Source organism: Oryza brachyantha, chromosome 1 (assembly GCF_000231095.2).
Source record: "Oryza brachyantha chromosome 1, ObraRS2, whole genome shotgun sequence".
Lineage (NCBI taxonomy): Eukaryota > Viridiplantae > Streptophyta > Magnoliopsida > Poales > Poaceae > Oryza > Oryza brachyantha.
This window is the reverse complement of record NC_023163.2, coordinates 9389394-9405625: the sequence shown is the minus strand read 5'-3', so window position 1 is coordinate 9405625 and position 16232 is coordinate 9389394. Positions and strand designations below refer to the sequence as shown.

The 16232-nt window shown below is 40.5% G+C and overlaps 2 protein-coding genes across 2 annotated transcripts; one reads left to right on the top strand and one right to left on the bottom strand.

The window, feature by feature from the left end:
- Positions 1–519: 519 nt before the first annotated feature.
- On the bottom strand, positions 520–4172 carry LOC102705583. Its single transcript, XM_040519934.1, has 4 exons — positions 3631–4172; positions 2248–2317; positions 1630–1825; positions 520–959 (listed from the first exon to the last, which is right to left on the bottom strand). Exons 1-4 carry the CDS (start codon positions 3858–3860, stop codon positions 520–522), a joined length of 936 nt encoding a protein of 311 aa, XP_040375868.1. The 5' UTR covers positions 3861–4172.
- Positions 4173–10680: 6508 nt separating this feature from the next.
- On the top strand, positions 10681–13038 carry LOC102706694 (S-adenosylmethionine synthase 2). The gene is made up of 2 exons (XM_006644063.3): positions 10681–10779; positions 11445–13038. Exon 2 carries the CDS (start codon positions 11458–11460, stop codon positions 12640–12642), a length of 1185 nt encoding a protein of 394 aa, XP_006644126.2. The 5' UTR covers positions 10681–10779; positions 11445–11457; the 3' UTR covers positions 12643–13038.
- The last annotated feature ends 3194 nt before the right edge of the window (positions 13039–16232 follow it).

Here is a 16232-nt window from a genome sequence, read left to right as displayed (position 1 = left end):
CACGCGAACAAATGTGGACGAAGAGTAGAAATAGAAATTGTATTAATTTATTCTAAAAAATGTTGTTTCTCCTATTTTTAACAACGCTAAAGAGGGACGTGCCAACCGGCAGGCATGTCAAAATTTACCGGATTCGCCTTGACGTACCATGGTGGAGCACTTTAAGTGTCACGGGGTGCGAAAAAATCAAACGATATATTTGCAAACAAAATATAATTTGTGAATAAAACTTTTATACGTATTTTTTGCGATCTAAAACCAAGGCTGGAAAATAGACTCCAATAAAAAAAATCTCAAAATCAGCTCCAAATCGTAATTCAAATGAGTACGCGTATGTTGCTGAGTAAAAAACTTGCTACATCAACCAACATACAATTTGTTATCGTTTATTTGTTAACTTAACCGCTAGTCTTTTTTGGAAAAATATTATGTATACCTAAAAAAGTATTTTTGTCATATGAGTGTTGTATGACATATAAATATACAATAATATAACTTTTACTAATCATTAATTAATTGTTAATTGTTATTGAGGATCAAAGTTACAACAATAGAGGTCAATACTAACAAATAAATGAAGAAGGAGGGAATCCTAGCTAGTTTAGCAAGCCATATGAAAAATACACAGAATACAAAATAAAAAGAATCGGTCACATCATCTAAAAAATTTCTTTGTCTGACGAGGATGTGATCGAGTGCTCTTTCTTCCACGTAGAACAACCAGGATGAACCCACTTCCTGGCCCTCCTTTCCACACACAAATTCGTCGTCGCTAGGGTGCAAAATCGCATAGAGATCAAATTCCTCGTCGCTGGGGTGCGAACTCTCACCGGGATCGGGGCAAAATGCACACTTGCTTCTGTACTTGTGGACTATTTGTTCTTGATTTGCTCCCCTTTTTGTGGTGAGGTGTACTGGTTCTTGAACCGTTTCTATTCTCCTGACGAACAGTGGCTCCTCTGTTATTAACAGTTCCAGAGAATGATTAGGCCGATGCATGTAGTAAAGAAGCTATTGAAGTTACACTGCTATAATCCCCTCCCCCAACAAAAAGGAAATAAGATTAGACTTGTAGGAGGCAAATATAGTGGCAGATGTAAATATGTTCTATCTCAGCAATTAGAGAGGTATGTGTTTAAAAAAAGAAGGATTGATCTCTAGCCAATCCTACACATAGGGTATGACGAAATCAATGGAGGGAATCGCAAATGACCCCCTCCATTATCACACAAATGAAGTTATATGATGTGTGCAAATGCAATTAAGCCCCCAAATCATATAAACTATAAAGATATAAAGATTTGATTCATGAGAAAGATGTCATTTTCAATATTTTTATGACTATATTATTAGAGAAAAAACAAACGTATACATTTCCTGCAGGATTTTTCTCTCGTACTATGTTCAGTATAATTAGTGTCATGGGTAAGCTAGGTTTATCACACACTCCGTCTGTTTCACAACATAAAACTTTTTAGTCTTGCCTAAATTTATATAGATGCTAACGAATTTAGACATATATATAAATTATATACATTTATCCATTGATGAACTTAGACTAGCTAGAAAGTCTTACCGTTTAAAACGGAGGTACTAATAAATAGATAGATAAACAAGCATGGTACATACCCCGTAATATGGTGCATGATACGAACACTGGTTTTATAGCGAGATGGCCATGGTAGGATATCTCAGCGAAGAAGCGAAGCACGGGAGCATCAATACAACCCCTCCTGCGAGCCAGGAAGTTGACATGGGACCAATCGTCACCTCTGAATGAAGCAAAATGTGCATTCAAAGACCTGACAGCATCAAACTCAGCACCCTGGAAAATACGCACGTAAATAAATCAAGAAAGAAATAACTAAAATCCCTTCTAATTAAATAGAATCATGTGTGTGAAACAAATCAAATTATATTCCCTCCACCGAAAGATCAATGTTACAAAGCGTGATCCGTAAGCAAGTATGAAATATCACTAAGGGGATGATTGTTTGGCGACATATTTGCAAACGAAAAATAATTTATAAAAAACTTTTATATACGTGTTCTTAACTGTCTAAAAGTTAATGCCGGAAAATAAACTTCGTGTTCCAAAATCAACTCAAAATTTAAAATTTAAAATAAAAAAAAGATCGGGTGAAGGAACACTGTTGCAATTTTTTCAAAAAATACGACGAAAGAATTTAGTTGTAAAATGATCATATATGCTGGGTGTAAAGGAGCAACACAGGTAATTTAACATACCGGATGATGGGAGTTGTAATAACGGAGGGCGATGCGGACATGAGGGCGAGCAATGCAGGCAAACATCTCCCTGCATGTAATTTATCTATGTCAGATCTGCAACACAAACCATGTACTACTCCCATGCATCCAAACAGCTGTGCTTAAATAAATTTTATTAGAAATATATGGGTGAATAGCTAAATTGGTCCTTCAAATTTCACCTAAGGCTCAGATTGGTCCTTCACATTTCAATCTATCCATTTTACTCCTTCAAGTTTTAACTTTAGTTCAAACTTGTCCTTGAACCCATTTATAAAGCACATGATTAATCCTAATCAACCTATTTATTGATAAATGACTCTTATACCCCTCATTCACATATGTAACAAAATGAAAAAAATATGCCTCAATATTTATGCAGTAAAACTATGTATTTAGAAAATTCCATATATCCAACTTTCTATAGATATACATCCAATAAATATATGATGATATTTTTCTCTAAGAATTGCTTTTGTATAGGTGGGTAATGCACAATAACTTATGTAAAAATAAAAAATAATTATTTACTTTTAAGGCATGAAGTAAAGCTAAACGCTCACGTGGAGTTACTGAAACAATGGAGAATACATATACAATTTCGAGCTAAGGGTGAAATTTACATTTTCTAATACAAATATTAATTGTGATTAGCCATGTAGCATGTCATGTGGATCTCAGGATGATTTTAAGTCAAAACATAGAGGGCACATATGGACAAAATGAAAGCTCAAGGACTAAATTAAGCCCATGATAAATCTTAAGGGACAAGATTGGGTATTCACCTGAAATATATATACATTACTATAATTTAATGTTTATTATTTATTATTAGAAATTTAAATTTTGATACGAAATTTATATGATCCTTGTTTTGTTCTAAAAATCTGTAAGAAATAATCTCTTACAGCACTTGGATAGACAACGATTAGCTGCAACGAAATAACTAATTGAGGAAAAACACACCAATAGATCCCCGGCATTAGCTTATCTGAATAGAGATCAACATTGCCTGCGTATCTTTTCTCGGACGAATGTGTGAAATTTCTAATCTTCTAACAAGGATAATATATACTACCTCAGTTCGTTTCATAATATAAGATGTTTGACTTATTTGGTTGCAACGTTTGATCATTCGTTTTATTCAAAAATTTAGTACAAATAAAAAATAACAAGTCGTGCTTAAAGTTCTTTTGATAATAAACTAAGTCGCGAGCAAAAATAAATGATATTTTCATAATTTTTTAAATAAGATAAATAGTCAAATATTTTACGTTACGAAACGGAAGGAGTATATACTGCTAACACTGAAAAACTGAAGCGAGATCGGAGGTGGGGCGAATAAAAAAGGAGAACACCAACCCTTTGAGAAAGTTATAGCGGCAAGGGCCCTTGCGCTTTTCGTACTCGATCCAGCGCTGCACAATCCGCCGCTGCTCGTCGAGGGGGAGAGGCAGCGCCCCGTCCCACCGCAGCAACGCCGCCGGCCGGAGCTGGTTAACCTCCCGCTCCGCCCTCCGCTCCTTCTCTACCATGAACTCTTTGGCGTCGTCGTACGCAAGGACGAGGGAGCGGAGCACAGATCCCATCATTAGCTCGATCTCAAATCTCTCTCTCGGCGGATATATAGATCGATCCGGCCGCCGATTGAACCCCGCGTTCCTGCAAGCACTGCCGATTGAGACGCGGATGTTTGCATTTATTGGCAGATTTGTTCAGGAACCGATTCGGAATCGTTGGGCCCAAGGCAGCACCGGCTCTGCTACGGCGAAGTCGGACCCTTGCGGCCTCGGCGCCATGAGCCAGCCATGCGTGCACCAATGATTTTGGCTATCGGCAGAGTGGTGCTAGCTTTTCTTCCTTTTTTTTTCCCCTCTTTTACATCAAGGTGCTGTTTGGTTCGACGCAAACGTGACTGAGAATAGTTCCAAATCAGAGCTGATTTAAGCATGGGCTTTTATATTCTGTGATTGCTTTTTAATTGGCCTGGCCCATAATATGGGCTAGAATTGTACTGTTGGGCTATAATAAACGTAAAAGCATATCTGTAGCTGGGTCAAAAAAATATTTGGCTAAATTGGGCTAATTTGTAAATAAAAAAGCCCATGCTTAAATTGCCACGTCATTTGCCACATCACCCGCCTTGTTATCTATAACATCACATGTCATCATACACGTGGTGTTATTTGGTTCAATTTGTTATAACGAATTTGTCTCGTCATTCATCAATAACAGGAGAACTATCGTCACTTTATCAATAACGATGTCCTCTGTTAATAGTTCTCTTTATCAATAACGATGTCCTCTGTTGGTTACAGAAGATGGTTAGCGACCCACCTTCTGTGATGACAGCCATTTTGTCACTACTCATTGCAGGCGGGCAATGATAGGAAACAGATGTTATCGTCGTAATGTAATCGTTACAGAAACCTAAAATTCCTGTAGTGACGAGTCATGACTGTGCTCGCCACATGTTAGCCCTGGCCGCCTAGCCGGACGCCGGTCCGGCGGCCCCATCATTTGTCCCGGTCACACTCGCATCGATGTTGCTGACACATCCACCACCATGTAATCATCTAGCCTGCCGATATACTTTTGATATTATCGCTTGTATTTTATATATTACCATATTAGATAAATTGTTTATGTTTGAAAAAATAATTCGGTCGGTCCACTCATATCCTAAATCATATAACCTAGATCAACCACTGGAAGGCGACTCGGCAAGAACGTGACGTGGCGAAGGACGTCGAGGCAGCAGCCAACGGCGCGGAGCCATCGACGGACGCACTCTGCGGTCGGCTGCACGCCCAGCGCGGGGGACGGCGGAGAAGTTAAGAGAGTAGATGTGGGGGTGGCGGGGTCGGGGCGGCAGAGAAGACAGGGATACTGAGTCATGAGACGGGGGCTGGCCCGGGCGGTGGCAGTGACAGTGAAGAGAAAATAATCCTCCGGTCGCTCGGCTTCCACCTGGCCGCTCGCATCAGCCATCATCGCCAGCGATGTCGGTCGACTTTGTGCCGTGCCGTGATGTCGTTGGGCAGTAGTACTCTAGATTTAGATGAATGCTAATGAATATATATATATATATAAATTATATATATTTATTAATTGATGAATTTAGATAAAGTTAGAAAGTTTTATGATATTAAATGGAGGTAACATTACTAGCAGACGTCGTATCTGCGACCCAAGCACACCTACGGAGATTAATTAGCCAAGATCAGTTAACGACAACCTCGTTGCCGTCGCGGTTGGTGACGATGAACACTGCAATTTCCAAGAAAACGAACCATTTTTTTTTCGGAATTCCATCGTTCGCAAGAAAAGGCGTCGACGGCGAGCTCACCTTCCATGAACCACATGAATCAGCTGCTGTCGAAGAAAGAAGAAGGCCGTGCGGATGACGACGTTGACTCGTTGTGAACGGACAGGCTGAAGTCAAGTGACGAAGGGAGAGAGAATGAAAGGGCGAGTAAGGTGCTGGTTTCTATGTTTTCATCGGTTTGTTTGGCTGACATGTGGACCATGTATATTTAAATTTTTAATTTTGTTTTCACTGTCACATTAGGGTCACGTGAGATGAGGGCCAGCCATATATGTGCCATATCAGTAAAATCCTGCGTCAACATGTTTGGAGATTTCGTTTGCACACTCAATACTATATTTTATCTGGTTTTATGATTGAGAAACGAACTCATGCCGCGTGGCAGGTAGGGGTAAGTTAATTTAACCATGACACACAAAAAAACGTAATAATAGATTATTACAAGAATTAATTTATTAATTATTAAAAAATATAAAATAGATTAATATGATTTTTTTTAAAAAAAATTCCCTATAGAAAATTTTTCAAAAAATACACCGTTTAGTAGTTTGAGAAGTGTGCGCGTGAAAAACGAGTGGATAAGTTAACTTGAGGGGAAAGAGAACACGGCCTCAATGCTATTCCGAGTTGGATTGGATGGATAGCAACCCAATGTTTTTGTGGCAGGCCGTAGCCCGTGCGCCCAAAAGCTGAGAAACAAGGGTCGGCGGCCCAACACTAGACACGACGTGGGCCGGCCTACTTTAGCCGGAAATAGAATGCTGCAAGCCTACCACAAACCTAGTCGAACGTACACTCCTATTTACGTCGTGGTCCTTGATGAACCTGGACACACTTGTTGTCCAGGTGCGGATTCACTGCTTCCCCAACTCGATTATATTTCCACCGTGCGTTCCCCGTTGCTGCAGGATGATAGAAGACATGATGCCGTAGTAGGCTAGTAGCTTGCATAGTATTCCCTCTTTATTTTATATCATAACACTTTCTAATTTTACATAAATTTATAAATATACTAATAAATTTAGACAAATATAAAAAATATACTTTGATATATGAATAAATCTAAGCAAGCCTAAAAAGTCTTATAATATAAAACGGAGGGAATAGCCAACATCTCAAAATATAGCTATCTTTTAGAATTTAGCCCATGCTATAATTATGAATATGAACCAGGACTACGAATCTGGACACGAAGTATATCCAAAATTTGTAATGCTAAGATGGATCAAATCTCCTATTGGATAACTACATTTTAGAACAGGTGGAGCATCTGTTATGTTGAATAAGGTTAAAGCTAGGCTTTTATACCTTTAACTTCAAATAATTTTTCAAATATTCATCTTAGAAAAATGGAGGCTATATATATAGATTAATTTTGAAATATACTTCAATGATATCATATGTTTATTAATATTTCTATATATGTAAAAAGCATAATGATCAAAGTTTTTTTTAAGAACATAGCATTATCCAAACGACACTATTTTTGAACTAGAGGGAGTACTTAGCTCCATGGAGAAAAAAAATCAACGTTTGGATCTGATTTAAGCTTTGAAGTCGAATATTTACTGGTGAGAGGAAGTACACCGTTTACTTATCTAGATAACCCTATTCATTCTTAAAACTTGTTTTTATAGAGCGTTGGTTTGGAGGGAATGTTGGTTAGCTTGTACTCCTTTTGTCCAAATAATAATAATTTTTGGATGCATGCCCAAATTCAACCCAGAAATTAATTTTCATTTATGGAAGACAGGGAGTAATGAATGCTAAAACAATATATAAATAAATAAAGATGGAAAAGAAAAGGGCATGGTCTAACTTGTTTATCATATTTGTTTTGTCTAATTCCGTACCAAATGTTATACGGATCACAAAGCTTTCTTTCCAGAAAGGTTTTGAAAACAAGTATGGACAAATGTTATAAACTAAAATTCTTAAAGCGTGTGATTAGAAAACCGAGCAAAAAGCGGTGTGTGGAGCCACTCATTTGCAAAAAGGTGAACGATTGCTAGATCTCACATATACAGTATTCTCCATCAGTCTAAAAATATAAGGATAATTGATTTTGCCATTGGTCTAAAATATTATTGTAAAATTGCCACTATATTAAAAAATATCATTAGAACTGTCATGTGATTGTATTGGCATCATTGCAATATGGAAAAAACAGTGGAAATTTTGCAAAAGACCCAAATAATAATAATTTCTAAGGTTGAATTTTGTACCATAATATAAGTATTTTCTATTGATTGCCATAATTTTATTTATTCTAATGATTCAAGAGCTAGTTTACAAAGGGAGTATAATCAATTCAGATTTCAAAAATTAATCACTAAAACGATTAAAAATAACATCTCCTCCATAGTAAATAAATAGAAATATTTATATTTGGGGTCATACCTGCTCAAGCACAAAGTGCGCCGGGCTTCAGTGACCTGTCCAGCACATCAGCCGGATTTATTTAATGAAAAGTAGCCCAGCACATAGGTAGCATGATTAATGCCCCTTCCATCGCAGGATAGACCAACATTGTAATCACAGTTAATATCCTCATCGTCAAATAACTTTAAGATTTAAATTTATATTGAAATGTTTGGTATTATTTATAGTACTATTATCTAAAATGTTATTTGAAATATACAGAGGCAAGGAGACAGAATAACTGACACATAAATCTGCCTGCTTTGTGCGTGAAGCATGCTGTCCAATACTCCAAGTTGGCAATTTCATTTCAGGCTCCCACCTTTTTTTTTTTTTGATTTTTCTAATCCTTGATTGATCAGTATGTTTTGGTTGATGCTAGCTGCTGCATGAGAGATTGAGATTGCATGTTAATAACGGCTATATATGTGTAGGGACGCGATCATATGAGATTTTTTTTGTGTCAAATCATCATGGTTAATTTTGTAATGGTCTGTGCCAGTCATCAAGAACATGGGTGCATGTTGTTGAGCTTTCAGCTCATTTTTTTAGGCGTCAAAAGAAGATGAAAGATGATGCGGAGGAGAATGTCAATTTGGAATCTTTTAAGCATTTCGCACGGTTTTATAGGTTGTATAGGTTACGGAATAAATGATATTGATATATGTTTACAGTAAGAGCAGTGCTATGCGTACGAACAATAACAATCGTACGTATGACTAACGGCGCACAGCGATATTAGCAGCGTATGTAGTGGCACGGAGATCCGCATGTATCAACAAATCACGGTTACGGCGGCTGAAAACGTACACTGCTCGTACGATTTTGTCTCGTCGTATATATAACGGTTACAGTAAATACAGGTACCTTTTTTAGGTAAGTGACATTTTCTTCTCCCAATTTATTTTGTGTGTAAGCGCTTCCGTTGTTTACGTCAACTGTACTTCTCTTTTGCACGGCTGCAACTAGGCAGCAATTTGAATCAAATGATTTGTAGAGGAATTTTGTAGGTTTTGCTTTTGCAAAAATAGGAGGAAAAAATTCACACACGAAGGCCCCCGTTGAATCAAATGATTTGTAGAGGACTTTTGTAAGTTTTGCTTTTGCAAAAATAGGAGGAAAAAATCCACACATGAAGGCCCCCATTGAATCAAATGATTTGTAGAGGAATTTTGTAGGTGTTTTCCCCCCTATATGGCATTTTGAAATAAATCACTAGAGTTTTCCAAATAATATGAAATTCTTAAGAAATTTAACAAGAAATTTGTAGGTTTTGGAGAAAAGTTAACAAGAATTTTAGCATATTAGAAATTCTCTTGAGACTATGATTATATCCAATTCATGTGTTTTTTTCTGCGATAAATTCAAAAGATAATTCTTATATTTTTTTCCTGGTGGTCTGCGATTGTTTTGTAATTGCATTCTTATTAAAAATGTATGTGTTTATCATAATTCTTTGTGTTTCTCAAACATGTGCTTCAAAAGAGCTCGAATATTGCTGCTCTGAGCTATCTAGTCAAACAAGCATGAATAAAAATCCAAAGATATGTGTGTTCTGTGTTCATATAGTGAAATTTTGGATTTTATATCAAATACTAGTCACTAGTACGTCCTTGTCAGTAAAGAAAATCCTTTATTCTTGACCAAAACCTTTTGAAAGTTCTGTTGGAATCTTTCAAGTAGGAAATAAATAAAATGTTTCTTATAAATGCAGATTTAGAAATAGTTGTCAGTAATTTTCTCAATTGCTATAAAAAGTTGCAAAATTTCATAGTTGATGCTGAAAAATGATGTATGGGTCTATGCTAGTTGTTACACATAATTTCAAAAACAAGTTGCACATGGTTCATAGTTAAATGTTTTTTGCCGATATTAATTTATATTTTTAACTCGATGTCTAGTAATCTGTGAAGCACACTAATTTATTTCACTTTTTGTTTTCACTGTCAAGACCACGCCGCACTATTTTTCCCTCATGCTCCTACTCCACCAACTACAAAGCCGATTGAAAACAACATGCAAAAACAAAATCATTTTTTGCAAGAGCTCCCCACACCCACAAATTAATAAAAAAAATTGAACCCTCCTCCAAAACTCAAAATACACAAAAAAAAAGAAAGAAAAAACATCTCACGTCACCAAAAGCAACAATGGTTGGTGAGGCGGAGAAAATTTGCCAACCAAACTAAAAAAAAACCCTCAAAACAAAAAAAATAAAACCACCACGTAATTGGAAAAAAAGAAATACAAAAGAAGAAAGCTAGTGGAAGGGGAGAGAGAGAGCGCGAGCGCGAGATGTTTGGTGAGGTGGGCCCCACACAACATGGGGTTGGTGGCGGCCAGCCAGCCACGGGGTTGGTGAGTCCTCGGCCGAGACGGGTGCAAAGGGGCCCCACCTATCAGTGATGCGGCGCCGAGGCCAGTCGGGTGAGAAAAGTTTTTTCCGGGCCAGCGATCGTGCAGGTCCCTCACGTGCACGCCCTCGCTAGTCGCTAGGCGAAATACTTTTCGCACGCGACGCCTCGCGCACCCGCCCGCCCTGGTGGGCCCCAGCGCCCGCGTCGTCGTCGTCGTCTTCTCCTGCCTCCGCCGATCCGCACCCGACGCCTGCTGCCCCGCCGGCTATAAATAGCCGGCCGGAGCGCATCCCGGAGGCCACCCCCGTGTGCTGCAAAGACATCACACATACCGGACTCTCCCTCTCTCCTCCGCTCGCCGTATCCCCGCGCCCCCCCGAATAAAAGCACAAGCGGCGAAGGAAGGTGAGCTCCCTCCTCGATCCCCTCCGCCGCCTCAGTTTCCCGAGTCGTGCGTGCGTGCGTGCTCGCTCGCCATGTGAGATCCCTTCTCTTGGGTTTGGGGTTTTTGGTTAGGTTAGATCTGAGTTGGGGGATTGGAGATCTGGGGGTTGTTTGATTTTGCTTGTTCGTTTCTCGGTTGCGGGAATGGGTTGTTCAATCGATTATGGATGTCTGGATGAACATAAAAAATGGGGGGAAAATCGAACTTTTTTTTTCTTTGCGGTGGTTCGTAGGGGAATCGCCTAGATCTAACTAGTGGTGGTTTCTTCCTGTTGGTGGATCCAATTTTAAAATCCAAGTTTTGTCACTACTTGGTTGTCGGCAGCAGAGCAGTATAATATTTTGCAGTAGTAGATCTGAAGTGGGAGTATTTGTCTCTGTTTTGCGATTAATTTTGCCTTTGAGCTACACCAATGGAGAACTCGAATTTGCTCTCTTCTTTTATCATGAAGTAGTGGTAGTAAAATTGCTCATCATTTTTTTGGCAAAAAAAAACGAATCTTTTCTCTCGAACCCACCAGTTCGTTGGTAGTCTTGGCTGCGATGAATGGGTTGTATGTACAAATCGTCTGCAGAGAAGGGGAAAAATGGAATCTTTGCTGATTGCTTGGTTGTAATGCGCGCAGAGGGCAGACAGAAATGGCGGCGGAGACGTTCCTCTTCACCTCCGAGTCCGTGAACGAGGGTCACCCGGACAAGCTGTGCGACCAGGTGTCGGACGCCGTGCTGGACGCGTGCCTCGCGCAGGACCCCGAGAGCAAGGTCGCCTGCGAGACGTGCACCAAGACCAACATGGTGATGGTGTTCGGCGAGATCACCACCAAGGCCACCGTGGACTACGAGAAGATCGTCCGCGACACCTGCCGGAACATCGGGTTCGTCTCCGACGACGTCGGGCTCGATGCCGACCGGTGCAAGGTGCTCGTCAACATCGAGCAGCAGTCGCCCGACATCGCTCAGGGCGTGCACGGCCACTTCACCAAGCGCCCCGAGGAGATCGGCGCCGGCGACCAGGGCCACATGTTCGGCTACGCCACCGACGAGACCCCCGAGCTGATGCCGCTCAGCCACGTCCTCGCCACCAAGCTCGGCGCCCGCCTCACCGAGGTCCGCAAGAACGGCACCTGTGCGTGGCTCAGGCCCGACGGCAAGACCCAGGTCACCGTCGAGTACCTCAACGAGGGCGGCGCCAGGGTCCCCGTCCGCGTCCACACCGTCCTCATCTCCACCCAGCACGACGAGACCGTCACCAACGACGAGATCGCCGCCGACCTCAAGGAGCACGTCATCAAGCCGGTCATCCCGGAGAAGTACCTCGACGAGAAGACCATCTTCCACCTCAACCCCTCCGGCCGCTTCGTCATCGGCGGGCCCCACGGCGACGCCGGCCTCACCGGCCGCAAGATCATCATCGACACCTACGGCGGCTGGGGAGCCCACGGCGGCGGCGCCTTCTCCGGCAAGGACCCGACCAAGGTCGACCGCAGCGGCGCCTACATCGCCAGGCAGGCGGCCAAGAGCATCGTCGCCAGCGGCCTCGCCCGCCGCTGCATCGTGCAGGTGTCCTACGCCATTGGCGTGCCCGAGCCGCTCTCCGTGTTCGTCGACTCCTACGGCACCGGCAAGATCCCCGACAAGGAGATCCTCAACATCGTGAAGGAGAACTTCGACTTCAGGCCGGGGATGATGACCATCAACCTCGACCTCAAGAGGGGCGGCAACCGGTTCATCAAGACCGCCGCCTACGGCCATTTCGGCCGCGAGGACCCTGACTTCACCTGGGAGGTTGTCAAGCCCCTCAAGTATGACAAGGCGTCTGCTTGAGGAAGAAGAAGATGAGGACGACATGAGGGGTCTTTCACCTCGCTATCTACCTTCATTGCCGCCGCCGCTGCTGCCTACCTGATGTGTCTTTGATGAGTAGTGACTGGTTGCTTCCATGGATGAAGACGAAGAGGAAGAAAGGGTTCAATCGGCGTATCGTCGTCGTTGCTAGTGATTGGTGTAGCAGCCAGAAAATTTTAGTCTTTGGATATCTTCGGCGTTTTTATCTCTTTTTTTCTTTTTGGGTTTGAGTCAAAGCTGAAACTGCAAGAGAGCTTCTGCAGTTTTGCTCTATCAGTTTGTCCCCATTTTTTTTCAGGTTTTGTGTAACCGCATCTGTAATACTGTCTTTCAGTGAAAGAACCATATGTGATACCGGCATCATAGTTCATCATCCTGTGCTGTGTTCTTCAATCTTCGCCGCTGAATTTTACATGAAGTCAGTTTCACTTCAATCTTCGCCGCGGAGTCAGTTTCAGTACTTCGGTCAGTGCTGAATTATCTTTGGTGTGCTAGTGGACTTCAGCTGGAGGTGACAGCTAGTGGTACTCCGCCGTCCCAAAACTGTACAAATTCGCACTCTCTCCGTCCCAAAACTGTACAAATTTGCATTGGCTGGGAGGTGACAGCCAGCTTCGGATGATAGTTGGAATTTACACGGGAGAAATAATTTATGAATAAAAATTGTATATACGTATTTTTAGTAATTTGGCTACGTCTGAAAATAAACTTCGTAAAAAATTATAAAATTAACTTCAAATTTAAAGTTAAAAATTTAAATTTTACCTTATATTTATGAATAAAAATTGTATATACGTATTTTTAGCAATTTGGCTACGTCTGAAAATAAACTTCGTAAAAAAATTATAAAATTAACTTCAAATTTAAAGTTAAAAATTTAAATTTTACCTTATATTTATGAATAAAAATTGTATATACGAAAAAAAGATAAAATTAACTTCAAATTTAAAGTTAATATTTAAATTTTACCTTACAAATATATATAGGCAGAAAAAAAAATACTAAATCATACTACATCTCTACGGAGCTGTCAAGAAGAGCTGTTCACTGAAACTAACAAAGCACTCCCTTAATTTTATTGTTTAAAACGATCGACTTTTAGGTCTAATCATTTATCTTATTTAAAATTTAAATATATTAATTATTTTATTATGATTTGGTTTAGTAAAATATACGTTTAGCATGATTTATAATTTTATATATTTGTATAAAATTTTAGATATGTCAAACATATATTCATAGATCCAAATATTAACCACGTAAAACAAGAAAAAGTGAGAGAGAATAGTTGGAAATGATTGGATAGGTAGAAAACTGTAGGTAAGAAAATTAAAAAAAATGTTATAATTTCTTAAGCAGCGAAGAAATAGTTTTATTTTTAGCAGCGAAGAAATAGTTTTATTTTAAGAAATAGTTTTATGGAAATAGCGGACGGGGAGTAGTATGTTATTCAGAGTACCTATGTACCCTACCTTCTTAACCATAATGTTTGGACTGAAATCTCAATCATAGACACTAATTATTTTAGAAGTTTATTGGACTGATTATTTTGGTTTGTTGGGTACATACATTGGGCATAGAATTTATGTTGTTTAACAAAGACTAAAGATACGAGACAGATAAATAACACAAGTTTCAGATATCAAATTTCAGTTTACATCCGGGAACTGAAATAGTACATATGTCCCTAAAGCATCTTCTAGTTAGATCAAAAAATTATGTTCCAAAGTTGTTATAATGAAAGCTGTCCCAAAATAATTATCACCTTAAGAGGCTATAATTATCACCTTAAGACGATGTTTGTTTGTAGGGGCAAATACATAAGTCCTCCACTTTAGTTTGTTTTAGCCTCTAAAATACCAAACAAAATGGACTAATATAGGCTAAAACTATTTAGGTCCATAAGTTCCTGGGAGAGGTGCTAAAAGAGACTAAAGGCCTATAGCACACATACTCCACTACTCTAGGCCTACAGCTATGTGCGTGTGATGTGTACTATTGAATATGTCATTTAGTCCCTTTTAGCTCTCTAAACAAACATGGCAGGACTAAGAGCATCTCCAATAGATAGCCCAAAACAGACTCTCTAAATACCTATTTGGTCGCTCTTCATTTTATTTAGCCACTCAAATTCGATTTTTACTTCAACAACCTCTCCATCCACCCTCTCTCTATGACAGCTGGGTCCCACATATCATCCTCTCCCACTCCTTCAGTCTCTTTCTCTCTTTCTTTCTCTCTTTCTTTCTCTTTCTATCTCTCTAACACAGGCGGTAGAGGCATGCAGCGATGGAGCGGTGGTGGAGCAGGGACGGCGCGGGGGAGGCGGCAGCAAGCGGCGGCGCGGCTTCGAGAGGTGGCACGGTGCCACGCCGGCGCGGGCGACGCCGGCGGCGGTGGCGGCCACGGCTAGGGAAGCCGCCGAGCGCAGACGGCGAGGGCATTGACGGCGGCCGGTGCTGGGGAGGCGGCACGACCGCCACGCCGGCACGAGGAGGCGGCGTCGGAGCGGTGCGGGGGAGGCAGCAGCAGGGGGCGGCGTGGCTTCGGGTGATGGCGCGACTTCAGGCGCCGGCGAGCAGAGGCGGATGGCTGCCAGCGGTAGGCAGATGCCGACGTTTGTGCGGCGTGCAGCGGAGGAGAGGGGAGAGAGAGGTCTGGGCCCACGTTTGGCAAGTCCTTCTTGGCTGGCCAAATTTGGCCACCGTGGGAGTTGTTTGGCCAGCCGGATGACTTGGCCATCCAGTCGGCCACTCTGTTGGAGTGCAATTTTGAGGTCGAATGACCAAAGTTTAGTTTGGAGAGGCATTTACCATACTGTTGGAGATGCTCTAAAGAGGACTTATGTTTTAGTCGTGAAACTAATTTTTAGCCCTAAGACTTATGAAAACAAACAAGACCTAAATATTTTGTATATCTATCCGTCCTATTTTTACAGGTCGTGGCGATTATGATTACTTAAAAGCCTCTACATATGGCTCATTTTTAGTTAATAGTAAGAGCAACGTAAAATTAAAATTAGGTATTATATATTGTTGGAGATTATTTTTTAGACTAATTTCTTAAAAATAAATTGAGGGTATATATTGGACAAGAGATGTACACCTATCGTGAAGAGGTGGTATATCCAACCTGAAACATGGATTTCTTTTTTCCTTTATCCAAAAGAAGCTCTCAAAATATAGGTAGCGACTTCTACCATGAGTAAAACTGACTATTCGGACCAAACAAAATCATTTTGTTCCTCCAAAGAGAACATGGCTAAATGGACTACTCCCTCCATTCTAAAATACAAATATTTTTAAGATTTAAATTTTATACTACAATATAAGTTTTTTCATTGATTCTCATGATTTCACTTATTCCAGAGCCAATCAGATACTTAGAAAGAAAATCTAATCAATTCAAAATTCAAAATTTTACCAGAGAAGTGACTAAAAGAAAATCTCTTAATATTTTTTTAGTCTATGCTAAATAACATAGAATTTTTATATTTTAAGGCAGAGATATTACTTCACAAAGTGGCGGTGGATAAAGGATGAAGCTAAGTTTATAATAATTATTAAGAA